The 24862-nt window shown below is 37.6% G+C and overlaps 1 protein-coding gene across 1 annotated transcript in view; it reads left to right on the top strand.

Annotated features, from left to right (window-relative positions):
• mdga2a (MAM domain containing glycosylphosphatidylinositol anchor 2a) overlaps positions 1-24862 on the top strand; it is a 132169-nt gene that overhangs the window by 70824 nt on the left and 36483 nt on the right. Inside the window, exons 7-9 of the mRNA XM_079459242.1 lie at positions 4633-4962; positions 7595-7888; positions 20230-20499. Coding sequence (XP_079315368.1) covers positions 4633-4962; positions 7595-7888; positions 20230-20499 — 894 coding nt within the window. The remainder of the gene's footprint in view (positions 1-4632; positions 4963-7594; positions 7889-20229; positions 20500-24862) is intronic.

Genomic DNA, 24862 nt, shown 5'->3' with positions numbered 1-24862 from the left:
CCCCCTCCTTCCGTCCTTTTATTGAACCGTTTTACATAAATGTATTTAGGAAAAGTAAAAAAAATGGATGTGATTTTATCAGTTTTCATGCTATCAGTCTTTCACATTGCTGTTGGATGAACTTGTCACTCCTAAGGTTTGATTTTGTTGAAATTCTACAGACACTGGACTCGAATGGCCACAATATTAAATGGAAATTTTGAATGGTTTTTTACACGGCTGTAGCAGGGATCTTTTTTTGTGTGGTTCTGTTTAGAGTATTTCAATGAACATCTGGATTGTCTTGAATTTTGCCTGGGCTACAAAAAATGATAATCAGATAACAGACTTATTACGAATTGTTTTGTGAAATGACTATTATGTGACATGTTCCATTTTCTATTAACAAACCCTTCCTGAGATATTTAGTATTGTAGGATGTCTAAAACCTTGCTTTATAAAAAAAGATGCAATTTAGGAAAACATGGCCAAATTGTTGAAAGATACCATTATTAATCTACTGATTATATAAGCTATTGGTATTGGAAGAAAAGTGAATATGTACAGCATGAACTATTCATCAGCATAGACTTTTAAATTACTTTTTTCAGCCCATTCACTGCATGCCTACTCACAATGAAAGCACAACTAAAGGCATAGTCAAAAGGGTTATTGATTTTCATATAATGCTACAAGGGAGCTTTGACAATGATCTGTGGTGGGTGCTGAGCTGAGGAAACAGCTAACAAATTCTAATATCGCACAAAAAAAGAGACTTTTATTATTAATATTATTAATTTGTATTATTATTTTATTGTATAATAATTATATTAAATAAATGTTTTGTTGAATTGGTGCTGTAGTTTTGACACATTTAAAGAAATCGTATGGTACATGACATGACATCTAGCGGTTCTGCTTGGTATCGGTGTCTAAATTCAAAACATTGGAGTTCAAGTTTAGCTAAGTTCTTTTGCTTGTTATCAGAAATAATCTCCAGGCACTGTGTTGTTTGTAATACTGAAATCTTTGAACGTCGAAAAAGTGTGTTAATTGCGTCATGAAAAATGCATGAGATGAGTGTCTTTCATAATTCTTCTTAATTTACATGTGCAAGCGGTTGAAGCGAACGTTATGTTTTCTCTCAGGAACACCTTGATAGATTCTTCTTTTGGAAAACTCATAAAAAATTGATGCAAAAAGTTTGGATTTCCACCTTAAGTGTTTTTTGAAATTTCAAGAGATGTTATTACAGCGGCTTAAGCAACAATCATCAAACGCGAGGCATGTAGCAACCTGACTAACCGGTCTAGACAGATTACACAGCTTGTCTCTTGGTAATTGCTTACCTGCAGCGATCTTTGAAAATGACTTATGTGAAGCCACTGGCCTCCGTGCATTAACAGCCTGCAAGTTTTATGGGATTACCAGAGGGAGCGCAGCTACCCCGCTACCATATTACGCTATTGATTAAGTCGCAAATTTACCAATGAGGCGAAGCCTGCCTAGCTGCACCTCGTATGCAGCACACCTGCAAAGCTACTGCTCTTCATTATCTTCTATCTCGTAATATTCAATGCGTCTCCGATGGAGTCATTCCTCACGGTCCACCTTGAAACATCCTTTTCTAACAGTCCAGATTGTGCCAGATTGTAAAAGGTGCAGAACACATGCAACTAAATTGGTTAATAAGTCCTCATAAAATTGTGTTTTTAAATAATTCAGGAACTGATAAATTATTAGAGACAGATGCACAGCATTTACAAAAATGACTTGGAAATGAGAGTGTGATAGTGTTTTGATTAGAATCGTGGAGAGTTTGAGGCTTGGGAATCCGCAATAGAGAAAGAAATTTAGTTGTGTCTTTCTGGCCCCCATACTCTTGTTGAGAGGAGAGCCGGGAGTGCGCTAAATGTCAAAACAAACACAATTTCATATTTATGAGATTTCTGGTTTCAGTGTGTGTTAGATGAGCATTTGGAAGGGCAAAATGTTTACTTACATTCAAGGGTTTTTGTAAAAGTCAGTATGATACGATGTGCGCAGCTCATTTTACCTCAAAGAAATGGAAGAGGCTCATGCTGCTTCCCAATTTGCCTAATTATACTATGCACTAAAAGTATGTAATGTTTTGTAATGGAAACGTACACTCACCTAAAGGATTATTAGGAACACCATACTAATACTGTTTGACCCCCTTTCGCCTTCAGAACTGCCTTAATTCTACGTGGCATTGATTCAACAAGGTGCTGAAAGCATTCTTTAGACATGTTGGCCCATATTGATAGGATAGCATCTTGCAGTTGATGGAGATTTGTGGGATGAACATCCAGGGCACGAAGCTCCCGTTCCGACACATCCCAAAGATGCTCTATTGGGTTGAGATCAGGTGAATGTGGGGGCCATTTTAGTACAGTGAACTCATTGTCATGTTCAAGAAACCAATTTGAAATGATTCGAGCTTTGTGACATGGTGCATTATCCTGCTGGAAGTAGCCATCAGAGGATGGGTACACGGTGGTAAAAGAGATGGACATGGTCAGAAACAATGCTCAGGTAGGCCGTGGCATTTAAACGATGCCCAATTGGCACTAAGGGGCCTAAAGTGTGCCAAGAAAACATCTCCCACACCATTACACCACCACCACCAGCCTGGACAGTGGTAACAAGGCATGATGGATCCATATTCTTATTCTGTTTACACCAAATTCTGACTCTACCATCTCAATGTCTCAATAGAATCGAGACTCATCAGACTGTTTGGACTGATTGGACTTTAACTGTCCAATTTTGGTGAGCTCGTGCAAATTGTAGCCTCTTTTTCCTATTTTTAGTGGAGATGAGTGGTACCCGGTGGGGTCTTCTGCTGTTGTAGCCCATCCACCTCAAGGTTGTGGCTTCACAAATGCTTTGCTGCATACCTCGGTTGTAACGAGTGGATATTTCAGTCAAAGTTCCTCTTCTATCAGCTTCACTAATTCTACTTTCTAATACTTTTTAGGACGGATAGGATGGGGATTGGGACGCCGCATCAGAGATTATGTGTTTTTGTAGCCTAACCAGGAAGTAATTTCCTTTGACCGAAAGCCTATGCATTTTTCCCATAGACTTTTGGAAGATCGCAAAACATTATCTCCGTGATTAACAAAGGTTTATGATGTTTACACGTTTTTCTCTCAAAATAATCTTTACAAATGAACACAACATTTGTAACTTTGAACCCAAAATACAATCAGCAGAATTAAAAAGCTAACACGATGCTATAAACAGACTACACTTAAGTTGGCTTGATATCAAGGTCACCACCACCAAGCCTCCGACAACTCATTCGAACTTTGTTAAAAATGTGTTACCTGGTAAGTAAATTTCCGTGAACTAATCCGCATCTACGTTTTAAGAGATTTGTACCCATGGTGCATTATTTGTCAGCTTAATATTTGCGATGATGTCTAACGCCTCCGCCAAAGGAAGTAGTCGCTTTTTGCAACTTGTAAGCAACCGCTGTTATAAATACACAATAAAGCTTTAAAAAATCACTAGCGGGTTACATTAGTGTGCTTTATGTTATAGATTAAAATGGGAAAAGGGCCAGACTTTATCCGTCTGGATTGTAAAAAGTGTTCTCAATATGTGTGGTGGTTGGAGGGGAGGTGCTGAAAATGTTTATTTTATCTTTTAAGAAGGAGATCAGGTAGAATGTGAATAGATGACTAAATAAGTGAATAGGTTTCAGGTTGACTGTAAGATTGATTTCTGATTTCTGGAATAGTTAAAGGAATAGCTCACCCAGAAATAACAAGTTCTGTCATCGTTTACTGCCCATTTGTCATTTCAACCTGTATGACTTTCTTGCTTCCGCGGAACTCAAATGAAGATATTTAAAGAAAGTTGGTATCTAAATTGTACCGGCACCCATTCACTTGTATTGTATGGACACCAAACCAATCCACGTGATTTGTTGCTGCTTAACAACATTCTTCGAAATATGTGTTCTGTAGAAGAAAGAAAGTCATAGAGGTTTGAAATGACAAGAGAGTGAGTAAATTATGACATAATTTCAAGTCCTGTGTGTTTTCTTTACTTCCAATGTTTCAAAGCGGTTCTTGATGTCAGTGTAAAGGGTTGGGCTTCTGTAAACCAATCTTCTGTTTTTATAACTAAACAAGACTCCCTGACAGTTGCTTATCCAAAAAATATAAGTGTTTTCCTCTGTGTTCATCTCTCACCTAATTTATGATGGTGTATTATAAGAGCACCTTTGTTTCTGCAGTATTCACAATTCAGCAGCCTCAGATAATAACCTTTGGATATTTTTATGATTTATCTGCCTGGCGCAGTGATAATAATTTGAAAAGTAGTCATGTGGATGAATTGTGGGGAAAGCCGCAGAAAGTAAACTGTGTCAAAATTACATTAAGCAAATACCTTTTAGATATATAAACCGGCACACAGCATTTAATGCATCATTAACCATGCAATAAAAGTCTTGTTTGAAAAGATTAATAAAACACACCATGATGAGTTCCTAAACGTGCTAATATGTCCAGCGCGTAAAATATTAGTTTATAAAAAGTCGAAATGCCTTTTATAAATATGTATTCTGAAGTGTTGTATTTAATATTTCACTGGTCGCTTTTCTTTGCTTCCACACAGCTCTGAAGAAAGGACGGTTTTGGATCACACCCGACCCCTATCATAATGATGACAACATCCAGATTGGCAGAGAGGTGAAGATATCGTGTCAGGTGGAGGCCACACCACCCGAGGAGCTGTTGTTCAGCTGGCTGAAAAACGGCCGTCCGCTCCGCAGCTCAGAGCGAATGGTCATTACCCAAACGGACCCAGACGTTGCCCCGGGAACCACAAACCTGGACATCATCGACCTCAAGTTTACAGACTTTGGCACCTACACCTGTGTAGCTTCACTGAAGAACGGAGGCATACCGGAGATCAGTATAGACGTCAACATCTCATCCACCACCGGTGAGCTTCTTGTTGTCTGTTTTTTGGTCTGTGTGCAGGTTCTAATTCCAAGTATTTGGACTTTCAAATGTGTTGAAGCATATAAAATATCCCTGCTGTCCTTTAAAACCGAATATCTCCATATTTAGTGATTTTTATTATACAGTAAGTCACCCTTTATGTTTTTCACTAGGATTTGCAAATATCCAAACAAAAAAAGTCATTTAGAGTGCTTGTCAAGTTTGACAACACAATACAGTCGGTACAGTCTTTTTTCCATTACCTGAAAAACAGTGAATTTGGACATTCAAGTTTTCAATTCAAAACCTTCAGATGGATCCAGAGAGAATTGTACCAAGTCAAGTCAGCATTATTTATATGGCGCTTTTTACAATTTTCATTGTTACAAAGCAGCTGTACAAGAAAACATTGAATATAAGCAAAATATAAAAGGTTATGCAAGTCAAAACACAGGTCAAATATCAGACACAGTATAAATTCCTATATGCAGTGTTAATTAAATAAGACTATAAAATTCTAGCAGCCCCCCAGCCAGGCAAACAGTGCAAAACAGTATGCAAACGGTGGCGAGGAACCCAAAACTCCATTGGAGGAGAAGAAAAACCTCAGAGGGAAACCAGACGGATTGATGGATTATTCATTTTAATTCATATAAAATTGCAATAAACTAGAAATCAGATGTGCTTTACTGACTACATGAGGAAACAAATGTTGTGGTTGTGATGTCAACACTGTACTAGAACCTTAAACTTGTTTGAAAATGTTTTTTAGCTCGATTCCATTGGTCATTAATTACAATTGTATTCCCAAGTATTCTCTTACCGGCTAAATGTGCTTTTCAGCACATCAGAGGAAAGCTTCAATACAACAAAATCAGTCCTACTGATGACATTTTAATGATGTGAAAAAGATCAGCATGAAATATCAAACTTGAAAGGTTTTTCCATTACAAAGTACAGGTAATGTTGTTTTTGCTTTTTTGCACGGCCAAAAAGGGTAATGTAATTTATTTCCTCAATGATTTCTTAATGCAAAATATCTTATGGTTGTTTGTTTGTTTGCCTCGGGTCTGCTAAAGAAGTCATGCTTAATCAACCTGCAGACACACTACGATCTCTCTCTCACCAGCCCCCTGCAGTAGCAATCGGAAATACATCCACCGCCCTTCTCCTTTTTTTTGGAGCCATACTCATTACCTTGACTCCATATAAATCTGTCTTCCCCCTCACCTTCTATAGTCAAGAAAATAGATTTTTCCTTTATCTCCAAAGGAGGACAACATCTCATTTCCACCGTAGCGCCGTATAGCATTTATCCTTCTTTATCATCTCTTAGGCTGTCCTACCCCACATTTCACCTGTGCATGATAGCTTTGGATATGACAGCCGATGTCTTTACAGTATTATATCAGGAATGTTTTTTAGGATTAGAATCCTCTCGGATGATTGAGATTAGAATCCCCCCGAATGAGTGATGATGACCTCATAGCCTCGGCACACCCAACAGGAGCCTGTGTTTTTTCTTTTTCATATACCTTTTATTAATGGTGTTGAACTTGTGAAATGGACCTAAGAGATGTACACACCCCACGTACAGATGCTCCGTGTACAGTAAAGCAGGGATTAATGCTTTATGGAGAGGGTCTGCACAGCACTCGTGTGGGTATTTTTAGAGGAACAGGTGTTTCTGTGGCATTGTTAAAGCTGTAGGGGCGACCTAATCTGTCGGCGTGTTTCACAGAGCATGTCATCGTGTCAACCTGACCCTGCTGTTTCTGATGTTTGGACTCAATCCATGTAGTGTTCTGGTCAAATTGCTCAGTCGATTAGGGATTTGATGTGGAAAATTCACATCGTCTTGCACTTAAATGTCCTGGTCGAACGCCAGGCAATATGTCTAATTTAATGGGAATAGTTCAGTCAAAATGGAAGACTGTGTTCATTGTAGGACTGTCAAAAGATTTGTTTGTGTTTACATAATATAAGTCTGTGTACTGTGCATATTGATTTTGTATTTATAACCACATACGCATACATGCATATATTTAAGAAAGATATATAAATGTGTAAATGTTTATATATAATTTTCATTATTTGTAAATATAAATAAATAAATCTAAACATTTCCTACATTTTATATATGTATGTTTTTGTGTTTATAAATACAAAATGAAAATGCACAGTACACAGACATATACAGTATAAAGGAAACACAAACTTTTATTCTGGATGGGATTATTCACATTTAGTTGTTTGACAGCCCTAATTCATTTTAATCATCCTTGTGTTGCTCCAAACTCATGACTTTCGAACAAAGTATGATTTTTTTGTCATTCATTCGTGAATTTACAATGAATTGGGAGTTTCAAGGTTTAAAAATGACACAAAAGCAACAAGAAAATAACAATGAAGTTATAATGTGTCTTGTGTTGACGCTAATTAAAATGTTAAACAAACTTAATTATATGTGTGAAAAAAAACTAAAAACTTCTGGACCAATGTTGTTCACATCTTGCAATTGGTTTGTGTAAGGATGAGTAAATATTGACCGAATTTTCATTTTTAAACCATAAATGTGAATTTAGACGACTCCTCGTGAGATCTCCATGACATTTCCATCCTCTTTCTTCTAGTCCCGCCCAACCTGACCGTCCCACAAGGAAAGTCTCCTCTGGTTACTCAGGAAGGGGATACAGTGGAGCTCCAGTGTCTGGTCTCCGGCAAACCCAAACCCATCATCCTCTGGTCCCGCGCCGACAAGGAGGCGCCAATGCCGGACGGCAGCATGCAGAGCGAAAGCTACGACGGAGTTCTGCGCATCGTCAATGTCTCCCGCGAAATGACCGGCACTTACCGCTGTCAAACCAGCCAGTACAACGGTTTCAACGTAAAGCCCAGAGAAGCCACCGTAGAACTCATAGTGCAGTGTAAGTAATCAAAACGTGTTGTTTGCTCTTGTGGATTTGCACTAGACCAAATACACTTAGCTTGAACATTCTGTGCTTAGGGTTTTAATCATGATTTGATTAGAGAAAAGCAAACCGTTAATTTTCTCGAGAAATAAATGGAAAAAGTATAGGGACATCATTAATTGTTATTACAGACAACCTTGGTGAGTGTTGCAGAATGCCGATCTTTTCACTGTCTCATTTAGACCCCCAGATTCAATTAACACAGGTACAGAGGTTAATGCAACGTAATGAATTCCATATTATGGTTGCATAGCATGAATGCATCGCTTAAGAGGAGTCGGTTTGACTCAGACAGGTGTGTAAGAGGGTCAGATGTCAGTGTAAACGATTTCATACAGGCAGGCAGAAAAACGTTCGAGCGAAGGACTCTTGTCTTTATTGTCCTCTACAGTCACTTCAGTTGATGCTTGCGTGTAATATCTGATGACACTAATGCAAGTGAGGTGGATCGTAGATATTCAAGCATCCAAAAAGATTTGAATTTGACATTTTAGATATGCGATGTGTCAATGAGGTTACTTATTTCCCACAATGCACCCAACAGCCTTTACCGTGAGATGCACTTGCAGAGGCAATTCTTTATATGCAGTCTTTTGTACCGTAACCTCGTGAAGTGTATTGATAAATACATTGAAGTGGAAGACATTTAGTCGATTCATCGCTTAACTACTCCATCCGTTACAGTACAGTACCCCCCCAACCGCCCGGCCGAGCACCATGTACTAACAGCCGGCGTGTTTCTGTTTTGTTTTGAATTTCGTGTCAGGACCACATACATTCTTTAGTACTTGACTTTCCACATACATGTCCGTCTCGCGCACAAACACGTTCCGCACAGCTTCTTGAACATTTTTAATCGCGGATAAGCCCGGAAAGACAATTTCGACATATGCTCAGTACGTCACAGAGTGGTCTTGGCTGATTAAAAAAAAATTGTACATGCGCTGTTGCCTGCGTTCCGACCCGACGTGGACGACCTTGGACCCTCCTGATGCTAACAATTTCGTCTTGCGGGTGGTGCGCAGGCGGCCGTACTATACTTTTGCCTTTAAATGTACACACTACACATTTCATAGCATTTATGTTTGAAAGAAATGAAAGAGCTGCTATATAGTTTACTATGTATTTTTTATTGTTTGTATTGCGCTAGAACAAGGTGTCTTTAAAAAATGCACTCAAAGATACACTTGAGAAATACTCAGCACTTTAAGAAAGAATCGCTAAAACTGTATAGATCCTGAAAAATATCACTCAGGCATGAATTTTAAATAACCCTTTACAATGCTAACTTGTGTCAGCATTTTACTAACTTAATTTCTTGGGACTCTGTTTTTGTCTAGAGGGCCAGATTGGGTCTGAAATAGCCTCTGTGTGTTTCCTGTTGTGTTCTGAGTCAGTGATTTTGTTTGTTAGTCACGATTCACTGCATTTATTTTGTTTCTTTGTAATCGCCCACTCTCCCTGTGCTTTGTGTTTTGTTACAGCCAACTATGAATTCTGCATGTGCGATCATTATGTCCTATTTAGGTGAATCAAATAATCCTGACCTTTGCATGTTGCGCTAGCTTAGTGAGAACTAATGAACACACAAGCCAGTAAGTGCTATAGACCATCTCAAATTTATGTTTGTTTTTAATTAAAGGGATGCTTCTTGAAATGAAATCATATTCTTGGTGATCGAAATACTTGGCAAGCAACTTCTGCTTTTATGAGTTATGATATTATAATTCACAGCTCAAGTTTAACATTTGTTTCAAAGGGAAAGTCATTTTCTTTTTTTGGCATATATGGTAAAAGTCTTAAAGAAGTTCAAGTAAAATTTTGATTTCTCTTAAATGTTCTGTTAGTTGAATTTTGTTTGTAGTGTTAAAGTACAAAAACAGGAAGTACATCTGGACTAGCGTTTTGGTCCATAATAATGATTTACAATTTGCGCTGTCTGTTGAACACAATTTTACTTCAACCCACATAAAGATCTGATATGTGATGTGAGAATTTAGAATGTGAGAATTTAGAATTTAGAGTGAGTTCGGCGGAGTCTAAATCATTTGTCACATGTTTTTCTCACAACAGCACTGAAGCCACTGATAAAGTGGCACAGTTTTTATACTTTTTTTCTGGAGGAAAATTGATTTTTCGCGCTTAATATTCTATAAATATTCCCAACGAGTTATTACAGAGACAATTTATTAAAGTATTGTTTTGTCGTCTTTGTCCCCACCACTTTTCAAAAGAAGTTACGCCACTTATATCATGGTTATATTTTGCTTTATAAATCGATAAATTGACTATTGCAGCTTAGTTTGACACATACATATACAAAATATTTTCAGTGTCACCATGAGGGACACGCCCTGCCCCCTCTAATGCCCCACCTCAATTAATCAAGTACTCATTTTTCAAACCTGTCCGAAATGAAATATGATAAAAAATGCTCATCCCTAGTATCGTTGAATAAAGGATTGCTTAAAGGAGCCATATAAAAAACATACCCCCCCAGCCATCAGGTCATCATTTCCTGCTTAGCAGAGGCCCGGCTAGCGTAAGCATTAGCCACTCAGAACAGGTGACTGTATTTGATGACTCATTCTCTAACGCTCTAACTTATGTTTCCAACCTCCCAACAGACAGAATGTTTGTAGTGACTTTGCAGGGGCTTGGGGGGGCTCCAGAGGTAATCCTAATGCTGCAGTCATTACTTGGAAAAGGCGAAGGCACTAATGTTTGCTGGTGGATAATATCTGGTTATATCTGTGGCTGCTGAATGAAGTTTGGATAAATGTGGCCTAATGGTTAGAGCGTTGGGCTTGTGATCAGAAGGTTGCTGGTTCTAATCTCAGTGCCAGCAGGTCATGACTGAAGGGCCCTTGAGCAAGGCACCTTACCCCTGATTGCTCTGCAGTAATGTGACACTGTAACAAAAAACTGGGTTGATAGGGGGATTGTTTTTTCCATCAGAAAGATTGCCCTGGATTTCAGTTTGTCAAAGCGCTTTAAATGTGCATAACTTTGTTATATTGGTAATAAAATTAAGCTTTCACTGTTTACCTCAATCGCTTTCCCTTCATAGAACAAACATTTAGGAGGTTAATGCCTAAGGGCCATCTGTTAACTTGCCCCTTGGATTTTTCCATTATTTTCAATGGCATTTAATCAGGATAATATCATTTCTGGACAAAATTAAAGGCTTAGCAGTAGAAGCTCATTTCTGGACAGTGTATGTGCCCATCTGGTCTATTATTTACTAAGGTTTAACCTTTAACTTCCATGGACCTACAGAATGTAAATATTTCGGCTGTATTTGAAGTGGAAATTTAAATTGAACACATATTTATTCCAATTTTTTTGACATATATTAGTAATAAAATAAAGGTTAATTATAATTGTCAGATCTTATTGTTGGCGACAGTGACTAAATCTTAGTCAGGGTACTAGATGCTAAATTTAACTTGTCAGGGATACAGTAGACATAGTGTATTGTAATTACACATGAATTTCACCTATTTCTATTTAAACAGTGAAGTTGCATATAATCTAATTCTACGTCAGCTCCTCCAATTTAGCAGTTCAGAAAAAGCCATCTTTTTCACAATATCTTGCATAATAAAAAATCATGCTGTTACCTATTCAGTTATTTTTATGGGCAATGAGACGTGGGTTCAAAGTAATTTATACCATTTATAGGACCTTACACATTGACCCATTAACATGAGAGAATAGATTTTACTCTATCGTCCATTATATGTCACATGACTGTTACAAGAATGTGCTTCTATGAGTTATAATTCTTTAATCAAGTCATTCATCCAGTCATAAATCTGCAATATGCACTTACATTATCCTTTCATCAAGAAGGATGAGTGCGATCGCTATAGAATTCACCGACGACGACCCCGAAATCAACCTCTCCGCATACACAGATCTCAACCCTCTGTTAGCATTCAGTTTAATTGCTCCTCAAAAACCACAGAGCTCGCTCTAGAGCTCAGGCTGTCTACCGCTGACCTTAAACCTTCATCTCTGCTTTGATGAAACTCTCGGTTGAAAATTAAGCACCTGCGGATACATGAAGAGCAACAGCTTCACACAATGCCTTGGGTTTGCAGGTTAAATCTGCTCGGCTCATCTGGACTATTGCTGGCTCTGTTTCAAAGTTGAAATGTTTATAAATGTTGAAAATAAGATGTTAAAGGAACCGTTTAACAGTGGTAGTCAATGGTGGCCAACTGATTGGTTAAAAGCATTCTTCCAAATATCTATAATACTTCAAGTCTCTGTGTTCATCAGAACAAAGACATTTATACAGATTTGGAATTTTCAATGTTGGGTATCAAAGTTAGATTGTCACAGTAATGTGGAAACCCAATGCTCAATCTCTATTGTGTAAAAGCAAAGATTTGTGAACACTGTTGATGGACACATCAATAAAGCATTGGAAAGAGTCTGGCTCAGATGTCAGATAACTGCATTATGAATCAAAATGTCCATATTCAGAAACTTTAGCCTAAAGGTTAGCACACATGCTAGTTTAGAGCAATGGGTTGCAGATTTTTTCAAATAATACATTTCTGACTTCATCACTTTGTGTAAAGATGTGTTCTAATTCGAGCCGATTCAAAAAATAATGCTTGTCCTAAAATCACTTTTCTAATACAGTTTTAAAAAAGGACATTTATCTTTTTATCATTTGGGGAGAATTGGTGCAGAATGGTAAAGCAAATTTAGGTGGCAACAACTGTGGATCTTTTTAAGACAAATCTAAAAAAACATGTTTCATCATGTGCATGCTGTTTTACTGAATAAATACTAATCCAAGCCAAATTTTAGCACATTTAGGAAATGATGGTTTCCATAAGTTTTTGATGCAACAATCAAAACTTTACTTTTTTTTCATTAATTTTCCTTTACAGGATCTGCCCGCAATACCCATGTGCTACCATGTTCTTTCCGCTATCAATGTGCCAGGGTGTGTTGTAATACGTACGGCTGTCCCTTTTGTACAATTTCTGTGTGTCTGATGCAATTACACGCAATTCGGTGTGCGGCCCAAAATAACTCAAACTTTTGAATGGAGGCAAAGAATAAGCATAGGTGTGGTGTTTGACAAGAGCAAATATCTACTTTCTTGGCCAAGTACCAGCAGTGTTTTTAATGCACTTGAACCCAATTATCTCCTGTCACTTGTCTAGTGTCCAAACGGTCACCTCGTCTACCAAACAGCGTCTGCAACCTTCACCAGTTAAGGGGTTAATTGAATTCGTTTTCCCGGGCATGTACCAGCAAAAACTACCCATTCACAATTAAGCACGCATGATTCATCCGGACCAGCCTGGAGTCAGCCAGTGATTGCCACAAATCCGATGGCTGAGAGGAAATCTGGACCTCAACACATACATTTTTTTGCCAACCTGTAGTCTGTAAAGGTCAATTGGCACTCTTGTCATTACTTGCATGCCTTTGAAGTAAGGTTAGACAAAAAAAGAAGGGTGGCGACAAAACAGAGTGAAAGAGAAATAAAGAGTCAATTGAGCTTATATTGTTATTTCACAGGAGCAGTGTTCAGTAACAGCCGATCTTCTCTCATTAGGATGTGACATTTTCTTTAACACTAAAACTCGCACGGCGTAGTGTGAAATGCCTGGCTCGCATGTGCAAGGGCTTCTATTTGTAGACTGGAGTGGATGTGGTTGAATTGTTAATTCTGCCATGAGATTATTCTTTGATGATGGATTCTCTTGCGTCGAGCAGACGGGATGAATATGACTTCTGTGCACCTTAGACTCTTAACACCTTGGACTGAAGTAAGTTTTAATTGCATCTAAATGTGGCAAGGCTGACTGATTATTAATGATCTAATATATTTTAATGAAGGGATAATTGCAGTTAAAGCCCGACAGTAGCAAAGCACCATCTCCTCTGTTCTCAGTCAGGGCTGCAGGGTAGATGAAGAAACTTTTCTTCATTTCTGATGAGAGAGTAGATGGAAGCCTCTTCTCCATATTTCATTCACTGCAGCAAGGCCTGTCGCCGCTACAAAACTGCCCATCACAATGATCTGATCTTAATGCATTTAACTGAGATTGCGTGCATTTTAAAATTCAAATGCAACATTGACATTCAAATAAGGGAGGTTTAATCAAATGCAGAAATTACACAAAATACATTGTGTTTAATGCTTAGTGTGAATGCCCCAAACAAACACAAAGTCAGCGCGTTTCCTGTAAACACAAAGCACTCCGGTTTCATTTTTAAAATGTAATGGAAAATATTATGGGCCTAAGGTGCATATAAACTTAATATCGTAGAATATGCAGTGTAAATCACCTGCTTAGTAGGGAGACAATATTAGAGGCACACTATTGAAAAAAATTGCGATGACTTCCTTAACTGTGCAATATTTTGTATGCAATATGATAATACTTCAAGTTTGTTAAATAAATTAACACTTTCTGATAAAAAAATAAAAGTTCTCTAAACAACATACTTGTTTTACATTCATTCAGGGAAACGAAAGCATCACTCTTTCTGATTCAACAGTCTAAATCGGTCTATTCTAAAATATTAAGATTGAATCGTGTAATTTATAATATAATATAAAAAATGTATATATTTATATATATAATTTATAATATAATATTAGATTTGAATTTTAATAATAAGATTGAATTTCTAATATTAACATGATGTCATATAAATATTTTGTTATGATTCAAAATTATATTATTTAATACAAAATATATATTAACATATACATTATTAATGTGTGTGTGCATCTGTGTATAGATACATGCCCATTCAATTAGAAAGTCTTTGTATGCCAATTAATCCTCAGCCAAAATTTCCTGATGGCGACAACCCCAGCTGCAACTTTTCATAACTGAGAGGGATATGTAAATGTACCTCGGACGAGTTCTGAGTGAAACTGCTGTTTGAGAACAGAATCTTTCTGAAGGCAGATACTTACCCAACGCCACAAAGTACTTGGCGGCACATATGCAAATAAGGATCTCGATGCGGAATATAAGAGCAGCGCGGATCCTCATCATGAGGGGATAAAGTTTGCTTCCTGATTAGTGGTGAGGAACTGGAATAAGCGCTGGAGAATAGAGGAATATTCCTGTACTCGGATGACACCAGCGTTCCTCGCTCCATGTTTGCTTAGCATGGCATTCAAAGCTGGCTGCCAGCCTAATTAGCAGAGAGCTAATTTATTCCCAACAGTATTCATTTATGAAATAGAGAATATATGCTCATGCAAAGAAAGAAAAAGTCACCATTCATGCTTCAAGCCTAGCTTTTGGTTCCTGAAGAAAATATACAAAAATAAGCATTATTGCTTTTGTTAATATTGAACACGTACAGAAGACCATCCTCATGGGACTTGTTAATGAATAGGTTTTAACATTCTTGTGCACGTGTCATCATGTTGTGTCACGTAATTGTATGTAACATTTTCCCCCGTAGGTAACAAGGAAATGGTTGTGTGCAGCCAAACAATCAAAACATCTTGTCTGTAAAGGGCTGTCTTCTGCGTGCAGTTAAGACCCTTAATAATGATGGAGAAGACAGAATAACTCTACTCAGTCCCCCATGAATTTCACAAGGCCATTATGCCAAGCAGTCATTTTAACCACACCGCATTTCTTATTTTGCAAGCGCTCAGACGGAAAGCAAGTCTAAGAAATTACCGCCTCCGTTCAGTTAGATCATTCTGTCATTGATGCATTTGTTCTTTTGCCATTTGACATCATAGAATTGAAGCAATATATTCTTAAAACTCCATATAATAACATCATCTCAGCACAATCAATATGATACACAACTGTTATTAAAATGTTATACGCATTCAGGGGATACAATACTTTGTAGTGTACAGTACATTCATTACCTGCGTCGGACTTCTGCGCCTTCCTGTTGCAATCTTTCTGCGAGTTGTTTGTATTTTCCCTTGCCTTGCATACACAATCGATTCATTTTAAGCAAACGTGTTTTTCTGTTCTCCCCATATTGCTGAGAAATCGATTTGCGAATACACACTGTTGCCAACGGTCACCTGTCTAACAGCGCAAGTGTGCGATAACCTCCACGACTAGTCCATCAGACCCTCATCCATCGGCAACATGTCAGCCGGAATTGGTTCAGTTTGGGAAACTCAGCCGTGAAATTCAGAATGACAAAATGCGGTGGGCCCGGGCTTGCATCATTGCCCGAATAAAGTCGTCGGGAGGGTGAACTGTTGACCTCAGCTGTAAAAGATATTGTATTGCACGGAATGTAATCCACTCAGAGTGTGCAGGCTCTGCGTGGTGTAATATGGAGTGGGGGAAACAAAAGTCAACAGGCCCCCTTTGGTTGAAAATGCCATTTTTTTAGATGTCCTGAAAAATGTACTAACTGGACACAGGTACTGAATGACTTTTGCTGGCAGATTTTTGAAGTGGTCCAGTGCACACTCCCTTACAAAACCATAATATATGGGTATATAGTTGAAAATATACCTCTGTATATACAGTATGAATTAATATCTATATGTTGGAACCAATTGGTTACATTTTTCAATATGAAAGACAGCAATGTTCTATGTATTATTCAATATATTGTAAAATTGCCAATGTATTATTCAATATATTTTTAAATATAAATTAAATTATTTAATATTTTGAAAGGTAATATACTGTATAGACAGTTTAATCAGACGCAGTTAACGTCTGTGTTCGGTTATAACATAAGTTTGTTTAATATTTAATTATATTAATATTAATTTATAGACCACTTTTGGGCCGACATCACGCTCATGTCTTGGCATTAGCTGAAGGCAAAACAAAAGGAAAACTGGAGGCGGCCAATACAAACCAGTACAGATTCGGCTACATGAGGAGTTTAAAATATAATTTTCTTGTGAGTGCCACAATCGACAGAATTAATTTTTTTAACACATAAGATAAAACATGTCTGTCTTTTGTTGGTGATGATTTGGGTATGTTTCTCAAACTATCTCACGTATGCCCACCTAATCAAAAACTGGTAACAACAAGTTAGGTTGTTTTTCACGTACCGTTAACGTTTGAACGCATAGGGTATGCTAGCTAACTTTGTTAGTTATACAACTAGCAGTTAACTATCAGCCAGAAACTAAACATAAAGGAAATTGTTTATCATCTTTTTTTTCATTTGTCATCATAAAATATGAATATAAATTAAGTAATAAATAAATCATTATATTATAACTTTGCGTCAGCGTGTGCGTCGGATAAAACCATTTGTAGGAATGTATTATTTTGTTATAAGGGCACAAGGATTATCACAGTCATTTATTGTGAACATATAAATGCACATTGAACCACTTACTGTATGTAAAATGACTTCTCCCATGCTTTTCATTATTTTAGAGCTGTGTGTGTTCTGTTGAATATTGAAAATTGTGAGAGAAGTGTGATTTGTTAGAGTTATTAGACTGTGTCTCTGTATTGCCTATTCTATTCTGTTATTCTATTTGAATGACATACTTACATAATGAAGCAGATCATACAATTTCAGTAATAGACAAATGCAAATTAATTTGGTAAGATAATGTTTTAGCCAGTGAGGCAAAGTATTTGGTAGTATACTACATTAACTGATCAAATGTATTTAAACTACAACATCTTGCAGCAAAAAGTTAACTTGGTGTTAACAGCAGTAAAATTGTGGGTTTGAATCCTAGGGTAGGGGTTTTCAAACTGGGGCGTACCCCAAGGGGCCTCCAGAATGTTCTAAGAAAGGAGTGGGCAACCTTATTCCTTGAGGGCCACGTCAAATTTTCGATATTACGTTAAGGGCAGCACATTATTTGCACATTAATCTTAATCTTTTATAATTTATTCCACACTGAAATTTGATAAATACTGTAGTATGTACGTACATACGCTGTGTTTAATAAACACTTTTATATTGAGAAAAATGGCAAAACATTTGCACACTGTAATAAGACACATTATTATAGTAATTTACATTATGTATTATTATTTCTAATATTCCTCTACTTCAGCGATGTGCAATTAATCCCAAGGGGCCACATGAGAAATGGGACTGTAGTGGAGGGCTGAATCAAAAGGCTAAACTTAATTCTGCTCAATATTGAATTTATGGCTTTTAAAATGCAGTAAAAATCTGATCTAACTGTCTTATATTTAAGAGAGAAACCACCACCACTAATACTTTTCTGCACCTCTACCCTTTATGAATTTCACTGGTTATACATACATGTACATGTGTAATATAAAGTTCCAAAAATAGAAAACATTGTAATATAACCATACGCGTTAAACATATTTGTTATTGCAAACAGCTCTCAATTTAATTTATATCCATTGTGATCCATATTCACAATTATACTGGTTCTCGAACCTGATTGGCTGAGAGCCATGCCATATTTTACCAGTACCACTTTGGGAACTATATAATGTATCTGTGACGGGAACCATGTCACAGTCTGTGTCACACGGCCATTTAGCTAAATCAGACTTATAAGTAGTGGATGTAAAAGCAGTTCTCAGCAATAGTGACGGATTGCAGAACAGCAGAACCATACGTCACAACCGTATCTCTTTCTCTGCGCTCAGGACGCAGGTGTCTCGAGAAGCGCTTTTGATAACAGAAATTTTCACGTCATGCTATAGTGAACCAAAGCTGACAACACTCGTGCCACTTCTAAAAGACACGAGACTCGAACTCAGCGTTTCAACCCGTCCATCTAGCTAACACTATAGAGCATGTCTCCCTCTTGTATATACTGTATGAAATATACTTAGATAAGAAATACAGAACATGTAATAATAATAATAAACTATACATATTTTAAAATGTAAACAAAAAACATAATTGTTTAAATGAATGTACATACGTGTTAGTTACAGGTTTATCGTATATATTGTTTACAATGCACAGATGCTATGTACAAATGTGCAAATGTGTCAATTATGATGGACAGTGTGTGGCATTAGCTTTTATTTGTTCAGGCTGAATAAAACTGGGTCCCTCGCAAAAGCTTCATCAAACTTGGGGGTTCTTGGCATGAAAAAGTTTGTGAACCGCCATTCCAGAGAACACACATACTGATAAAATGTATATCTTGAATGCACTGTAAGTGGCTGTTTATAAAGCATCTGCCATGAATTTAAAATGTCCTCTTTTGACAGTCATTTAAATCAAATGTTTGGCGAGCAACATTTATATTACAAAATGTGCAGAAACATTTCAAGTATACTAGATGATTTACCAGCTCCCATTTCACACATTTTAGGGCCCTGAGATATTTAATGCCCATTGCCTTTGACAGCTTTCTTCAATACTTCTGATTGGTCAATAATTGCGCGATCATATATTTATTTTATATATTATGTTTTAAATTGTATAAAAACTACAGCAAGCATAAGTGTGAGCATTTTATACAGTAAGTGAAGGAAATCTACAGCTAGTCCCTTCAGAGTGATCCAGTAAATCATTCCTTCATCCCCTTGTTACGAGAAGGTGTTATATGATTGACAATACATTATAAATGTTCCAATTACAGCTCTGTATTGTGGCTCACAGGTATTTGTACAGGGGAGCAGTAGGTAGTCCACAGTGGCTTATTGTAAAGTAAAAAACGAAAGACAGAATGTGTGTGTGTCAAGCAACTGTGGGAATTTTGTGCATTAAGCTTTTTCCTTTAAGCACTCATGACTCTCAGTGGATTTCAATAGAAATGCTGTGCACCAGCCTCAAATATTCACCAAATCAGACAGAAAAACTGCAGACGCTGTGCAGATGCCAGCGTCCTTATGAGGACATCACATTATATTTGATGATGTTCTCCTGAGGCTGTGCTCTTTTGGTGTGCATCATGGTGCATGTGCGCGCATTGGATCGTAACACCATGAATCACAGATTCATGACAGGTCACCCTCTTATGAGCGCCGTGAGTCAGCAGTTATTTCTTCGTTTGCTGCTTCACAATGTGAGCATAAAAGTTTTCAAACCCGTATGCGATCTCAGCCGTGGCGCATCTTTGAAATTTTGTCGAAGGGCACAAAAAATGACTGCTTTAGCGTTTTGCCAATCGTCTCTCGCATTTGATGACAATCATAGACTAAAGTTCAAAGATATCGATTTAGCAAAAACGTTCAAGACACACAGTTACCACAGTTTTATCACATTTTCAGTCCAATAAGTTCAACATCGGGATCTTCGGCATATTGGTTTATCGACTGAATAGATGGCAGGGTTAAACCAGACTTTCTGATAAGATATATATGTGCATTCTTTGCTTTTTTCAGATCCCCCTGCTGTGGAGCCAGCGAATACAGAGATTAGACAGGGTCTGGGTCGCCCGTTCTCGCTGAGCTGCAGGGTCTTGCGTGCCCACCCCTCGAAGGTGCTGAAGTATGAATGGAAGTTGGGCACTCGACTGCTAATGATGGGCCAGTTGGACACTCGGGACGAGACGGAATATAACCAGAGGGCGCTCAACCGAGAGGGCTACGGCTCTTACACCTGTGAAATCACCAATGAAGCAGGAGCTGGCCGGTGTACTTTTCTTGTCACAGGTAAGACCAAACTGATTTATAAAGTCTCACTGATCTCATTGTAGAAACATACACTACTGGTCAAAACTTTAGGATCACTTGAAGCAAATGTCTCGCATGATCTTAAAGATCTATTAATCGAAAGGTGTGTGTTTAAATCGATGAAATCACTTTGTAAAACATATATAATTGGCCTTACATATTGATTTATTTTATTAGAAGACCTCATTTTTATTTAAAAAAATGTTTTAGCGATTATTTAAACTAAATTATGAATAAAAAACAGTCAATCATGGATTCAAATTCCTTCAGTACTGTATAAGAAGCTTCCCAGTTTGAGACCTCAAGGATCTGGATGATAAAATGTGAGTCGAAGGGTAGCTACTTTAAAGATGTTAAAATATAACATAGTTTATTTATTTCGCTTTTAGTCACAACATAATTCCCACAGCTACATTTGTGTTATTTCATGGTTTTAATAGTTTTAATATTATTCAAAACTGTGGAAAAATATGAATTAAGAGCGATCCTAAACTTTTGACCTGTAGTGTATATACATGTTTTTGTGGAGCAAGGATCAAAGACCGGATGCCAATATGCTGTATATCCCCCCCAAAATAAAGCAGCTTTGGATGAAAGTGCCTGTTGGAGGAGAGCAAAATAAATGAGCTTAGCAACTTTTTAAGGAAGGAGAAAATGGGTCCCCTGTCCCTTTTGTTGTTGAAGTTAAAGGCTGTGCTTCCAATCTAACAGCCTTCTTTTTTAAATTGATATGTCCATTTGGTTCAAGCTAGTTAAATTAAAGCAATAGTTCACCCAAAAATTATTTACTCACCCTTTTGAGCCTGCACGAGCACAAAAGAAGATATTTTGAAGAATGTAGGTAGCTGAACAACAGCGGTACACATTCACTTCTTTTGTATGGACACAAAGCAATGCAAGCAAATGGGTATTGGTATAAGAATATCTTCTTTTGTGTTCTACCATAGAAAGAAAGTCATGCAAGAGAGTGAGTAAATTACAGGATTTTCATTTTTGGGTGAACTACCACTTTAAGTAGATGCCATTTTGGACAAGTTGCATAATTTTGGTACTTTGAAGCCCATTTGATGCCCATCTGGGTGTTGAAGCAAAACCAATTGAGAACTACTGGTCTAGTGCGCAATACATTTGTACCATGACATATTCAAACCCTATCCTAATAAACAAATGGGACACAAGAGATTAGTTTTCAAAGATCACATTTAATGATAGAAATACTGCTGATGTGACCTGTTATTTATTTATTTACTGCCTATTAAGCAGATCTTTGTTTTTGCCCTAGAAATATTTCCTTATGCCTACTATGATGAAATGCAAATCTCAACAACTAGCTCTTAACCAAGAGAACCACTTAACAACAGAAAATACATATTTTGCATTACGGAAAGCTTTCACTAATGATTCACAAGCCAAAAACACTTTTCTTCTAAGATTTGAAGAAACGCCATATCTGGGATACGCCTGGTGTCTGTTTTGGCACCAATAAATCCAGTCCACCTTGTCACCTGGAACGCTCGGTTCAGGCTGATCTCATGCCTGCTACTGCACCAGACATTCGTGTTTAGAAATGGGAACTGTTAGCTTGTGATTCCGCCATCCTCGCTGTTGAATATTCATGGCTGAAATCCCAGCTGGTTGATGAGGCATCCAGGACCAGAGAAGGATGTGGGAGAGATGAGATACCTGCTTTCTGATGCATAGGTTATTCTTGGAGATGTTCGGTCCTAATCATTTAATTTGCATTGACAATTTCCTTCTCTGTTCAGTAGGCATAAAAGAGGATTATTTCACTCATATCCACTCTCCTTGTATCTCTCGCTCTCTCTCTCTCGTTCTTTTTCTCCACCATGCATTTCTGTAGGACATGCTGAAGGCCATTATTTTGCACAAACCGTGCATCTGCGATGAGCCTCCGCTCGCTGTGATGCAGGAATGTGCCGCCACCCCTGCACAAGCTTGAAGCTCTCATTTATCGTTGTCATCATATGGGTTTTTATGATGCAAGCAAGTAAATCCCACGATGAGTCCATTTTATTGGAGGTTAAGCTCATTGAATGTCGTACCATGAAAGCAGATTTGACAAAATCAAGGGATATGAAGGCAAAGCCGCAGAATAACAGACAAACGTCACACAGCCGCCGGGTTTTGTGTGGCGCCTGAACAAATGGCCGATGCATCAAATTGACATTTCACTTTGTCACAGCAACGCACAAAAGATAAATGCGTTAGGAGATAAAATGCTGGAATTTCCTTTGTCAGATGTAGGCAGGACTGAGGAATGTAAATGGAGTGAGTTTGTCAGTTGACACAGGAGGAGAAAGTTGAGAGAGTGCTTTAGGTAACTGTTTTGGTCAACAATTCACTTTACCTGTAGTCCTGCTTTTACAAGTATTAAAAAAATGCTTGTCTATTGCATTTATTTTTTATAACAAGTTATATTATAAGCATAACGATTTGAATACCTAATTAAACCTGGCGTTCCGTCCCAAAGAAAATTGTTATTGCTCTTAGAAAGCTTCAGAGAGTTCCCAGTTGTGTTTTATTGAGTTTCAACTTTCAACCTTCACAGGTGTTTCTCCTAAAATTACAATAGAAGCAAGTGAGACAAATGTTAAAATAAATGAAGATGGTGGTCAATGATGTCACAGAAATGAAATTAAGAGAACAAAGAAATGTATACAGGTTTGGAAGAACTAGGGGGAGGGTTGAATTCATGATTCATTTAGTTTTCGTTTTCAAAACGTCCACAGTAGTGTTTTCAAGTGCTTGTCCACAGTAGTGTTTTCAAGTGTTTCGCAAACTCTGCCCATCCATACTGAAACTTAGGAAAACGCTTATGTACATCCATGTTCTGCTCATGGGCAAAACCTAAGACATGTCAGCATGTGTCATTTCTGTCAGGGGTTCATTACTTTCTGCATTATTATGTTGAGGCAATGTGGTGCAAAGACATTGTTTTTTTAAATAGACTAGAGTTCAAAGACTATAAAGCTGCAAGAGCGAAAGTGAAACTTAACTAGCACTTCGCTGCCGAACATTAACTGCGAGTACTTATATATTCAGTCTCCTAACATGCAATCTAAAGTATGTATGAATTAATGCTATCAAACAGGAGAGCAGCCAAAAAAACTGCGTCACATGACAAAAAACGCATAATCGTTTTAAACCCCTCCGTTTTCCTGATCTACACTTCATCGAGAAAAACAGCTTTTCGAATGTATCCACTTTGGAGTGCATTTTCGGAAAGCTCTGTTGTGATTGACCAAAACACTGTCTCAGTATGGACGAAAGGCCAAAACATAGAGATAAAGATGCGTTTTCAAACGAATAAGCATTTGTGTGAATAGGGTCTAAATCTCATTAACACTGAGGAGAAATAGCATTAAAGATATCTCACCTTTCTTTCTTATAGGAAGATATCCCAGCATGCTTTGAGAAAGTTCCACAGAGCATCATAATATGCAAGAAAGAAAATCTGACCTTTTGTATAAAGCCATTTTCACAAATGTGCTTGCAATTGACCTTGAAATACTGCAGTATCTTAAATATTTCTGTTTTTTAAACTTATTTTCAGGTTTCAATGAAACTGTTCTCTATTTTTGAGTAGTCTTTTGGATCTTCCCGGACAAACAAACAATCTCACACATATTACGGATTAGTGTCAAAGGTTTGTGTTTAAATGGATGTCTACATCTCATTTACAGACTGCAGGGAAGTCGCACTTAGAAGTCTTGGCTGTTCCAAATGTAGGCGCTTCTTGGTTTCATTTGCAAAGTGACAGCTGATTCATGCAATACTGTCTCTCTCCATCTTAGGCTGATTTAAGAGTGATGTGTTTACGGCGCTCCTGCTTTTTCTCTCCACCTTCACTCAAGCATTGATTCCCAGAGGAGTCAAATTTACCCCTTAAACCTTAGGCAGAGTAAACACGAGAGGCCCATTAGCATCGGCTGTAGATTTCTTTCCCTCTTAATAAGCTGAGGATAAAATAAATGCCATCCACAGTCCTTATCCCTGACCTGCAGGATCAGCACATTTTCCCCACCACCAGAGTATAAACTCTCAAAGACTTTTCCACCAACCAAGTCGACAACAGGGCTTCTGAATGAAATCGGATACATTTTTGTCCTTGTTCTTCTCAGTGATGAAGTTTATCTTTTTATTTAATGAGCTTACATTTAAAGCATGGGTTCATTTATGTTGTAAATTGTAATTCTGCAAGTTTTCTTTTTTTGACAGGAAACAGGCCTTGATGTTAACCATATTTTTCCTCTCTTTTATAAATGTTTTTTTCACAGGCTTGTCAGCTTTCAGACGATAGAGAGATGAGATATCCTAATGG

This window comes from Barbatula barbatula, assembly GCF_947034865.1.
Source record: "Barbatula barbatula genome assembly, chromosome: 6".
NCBI lineage: Eukaryota > Metazoa > Chordata > Actinopteri > Cypriniformes > Nemacheilidae > Barbatula > Barbatula barbatula.
This window is presented reverse-complemented; position numbering and strand designations above follow the sequence as displayed.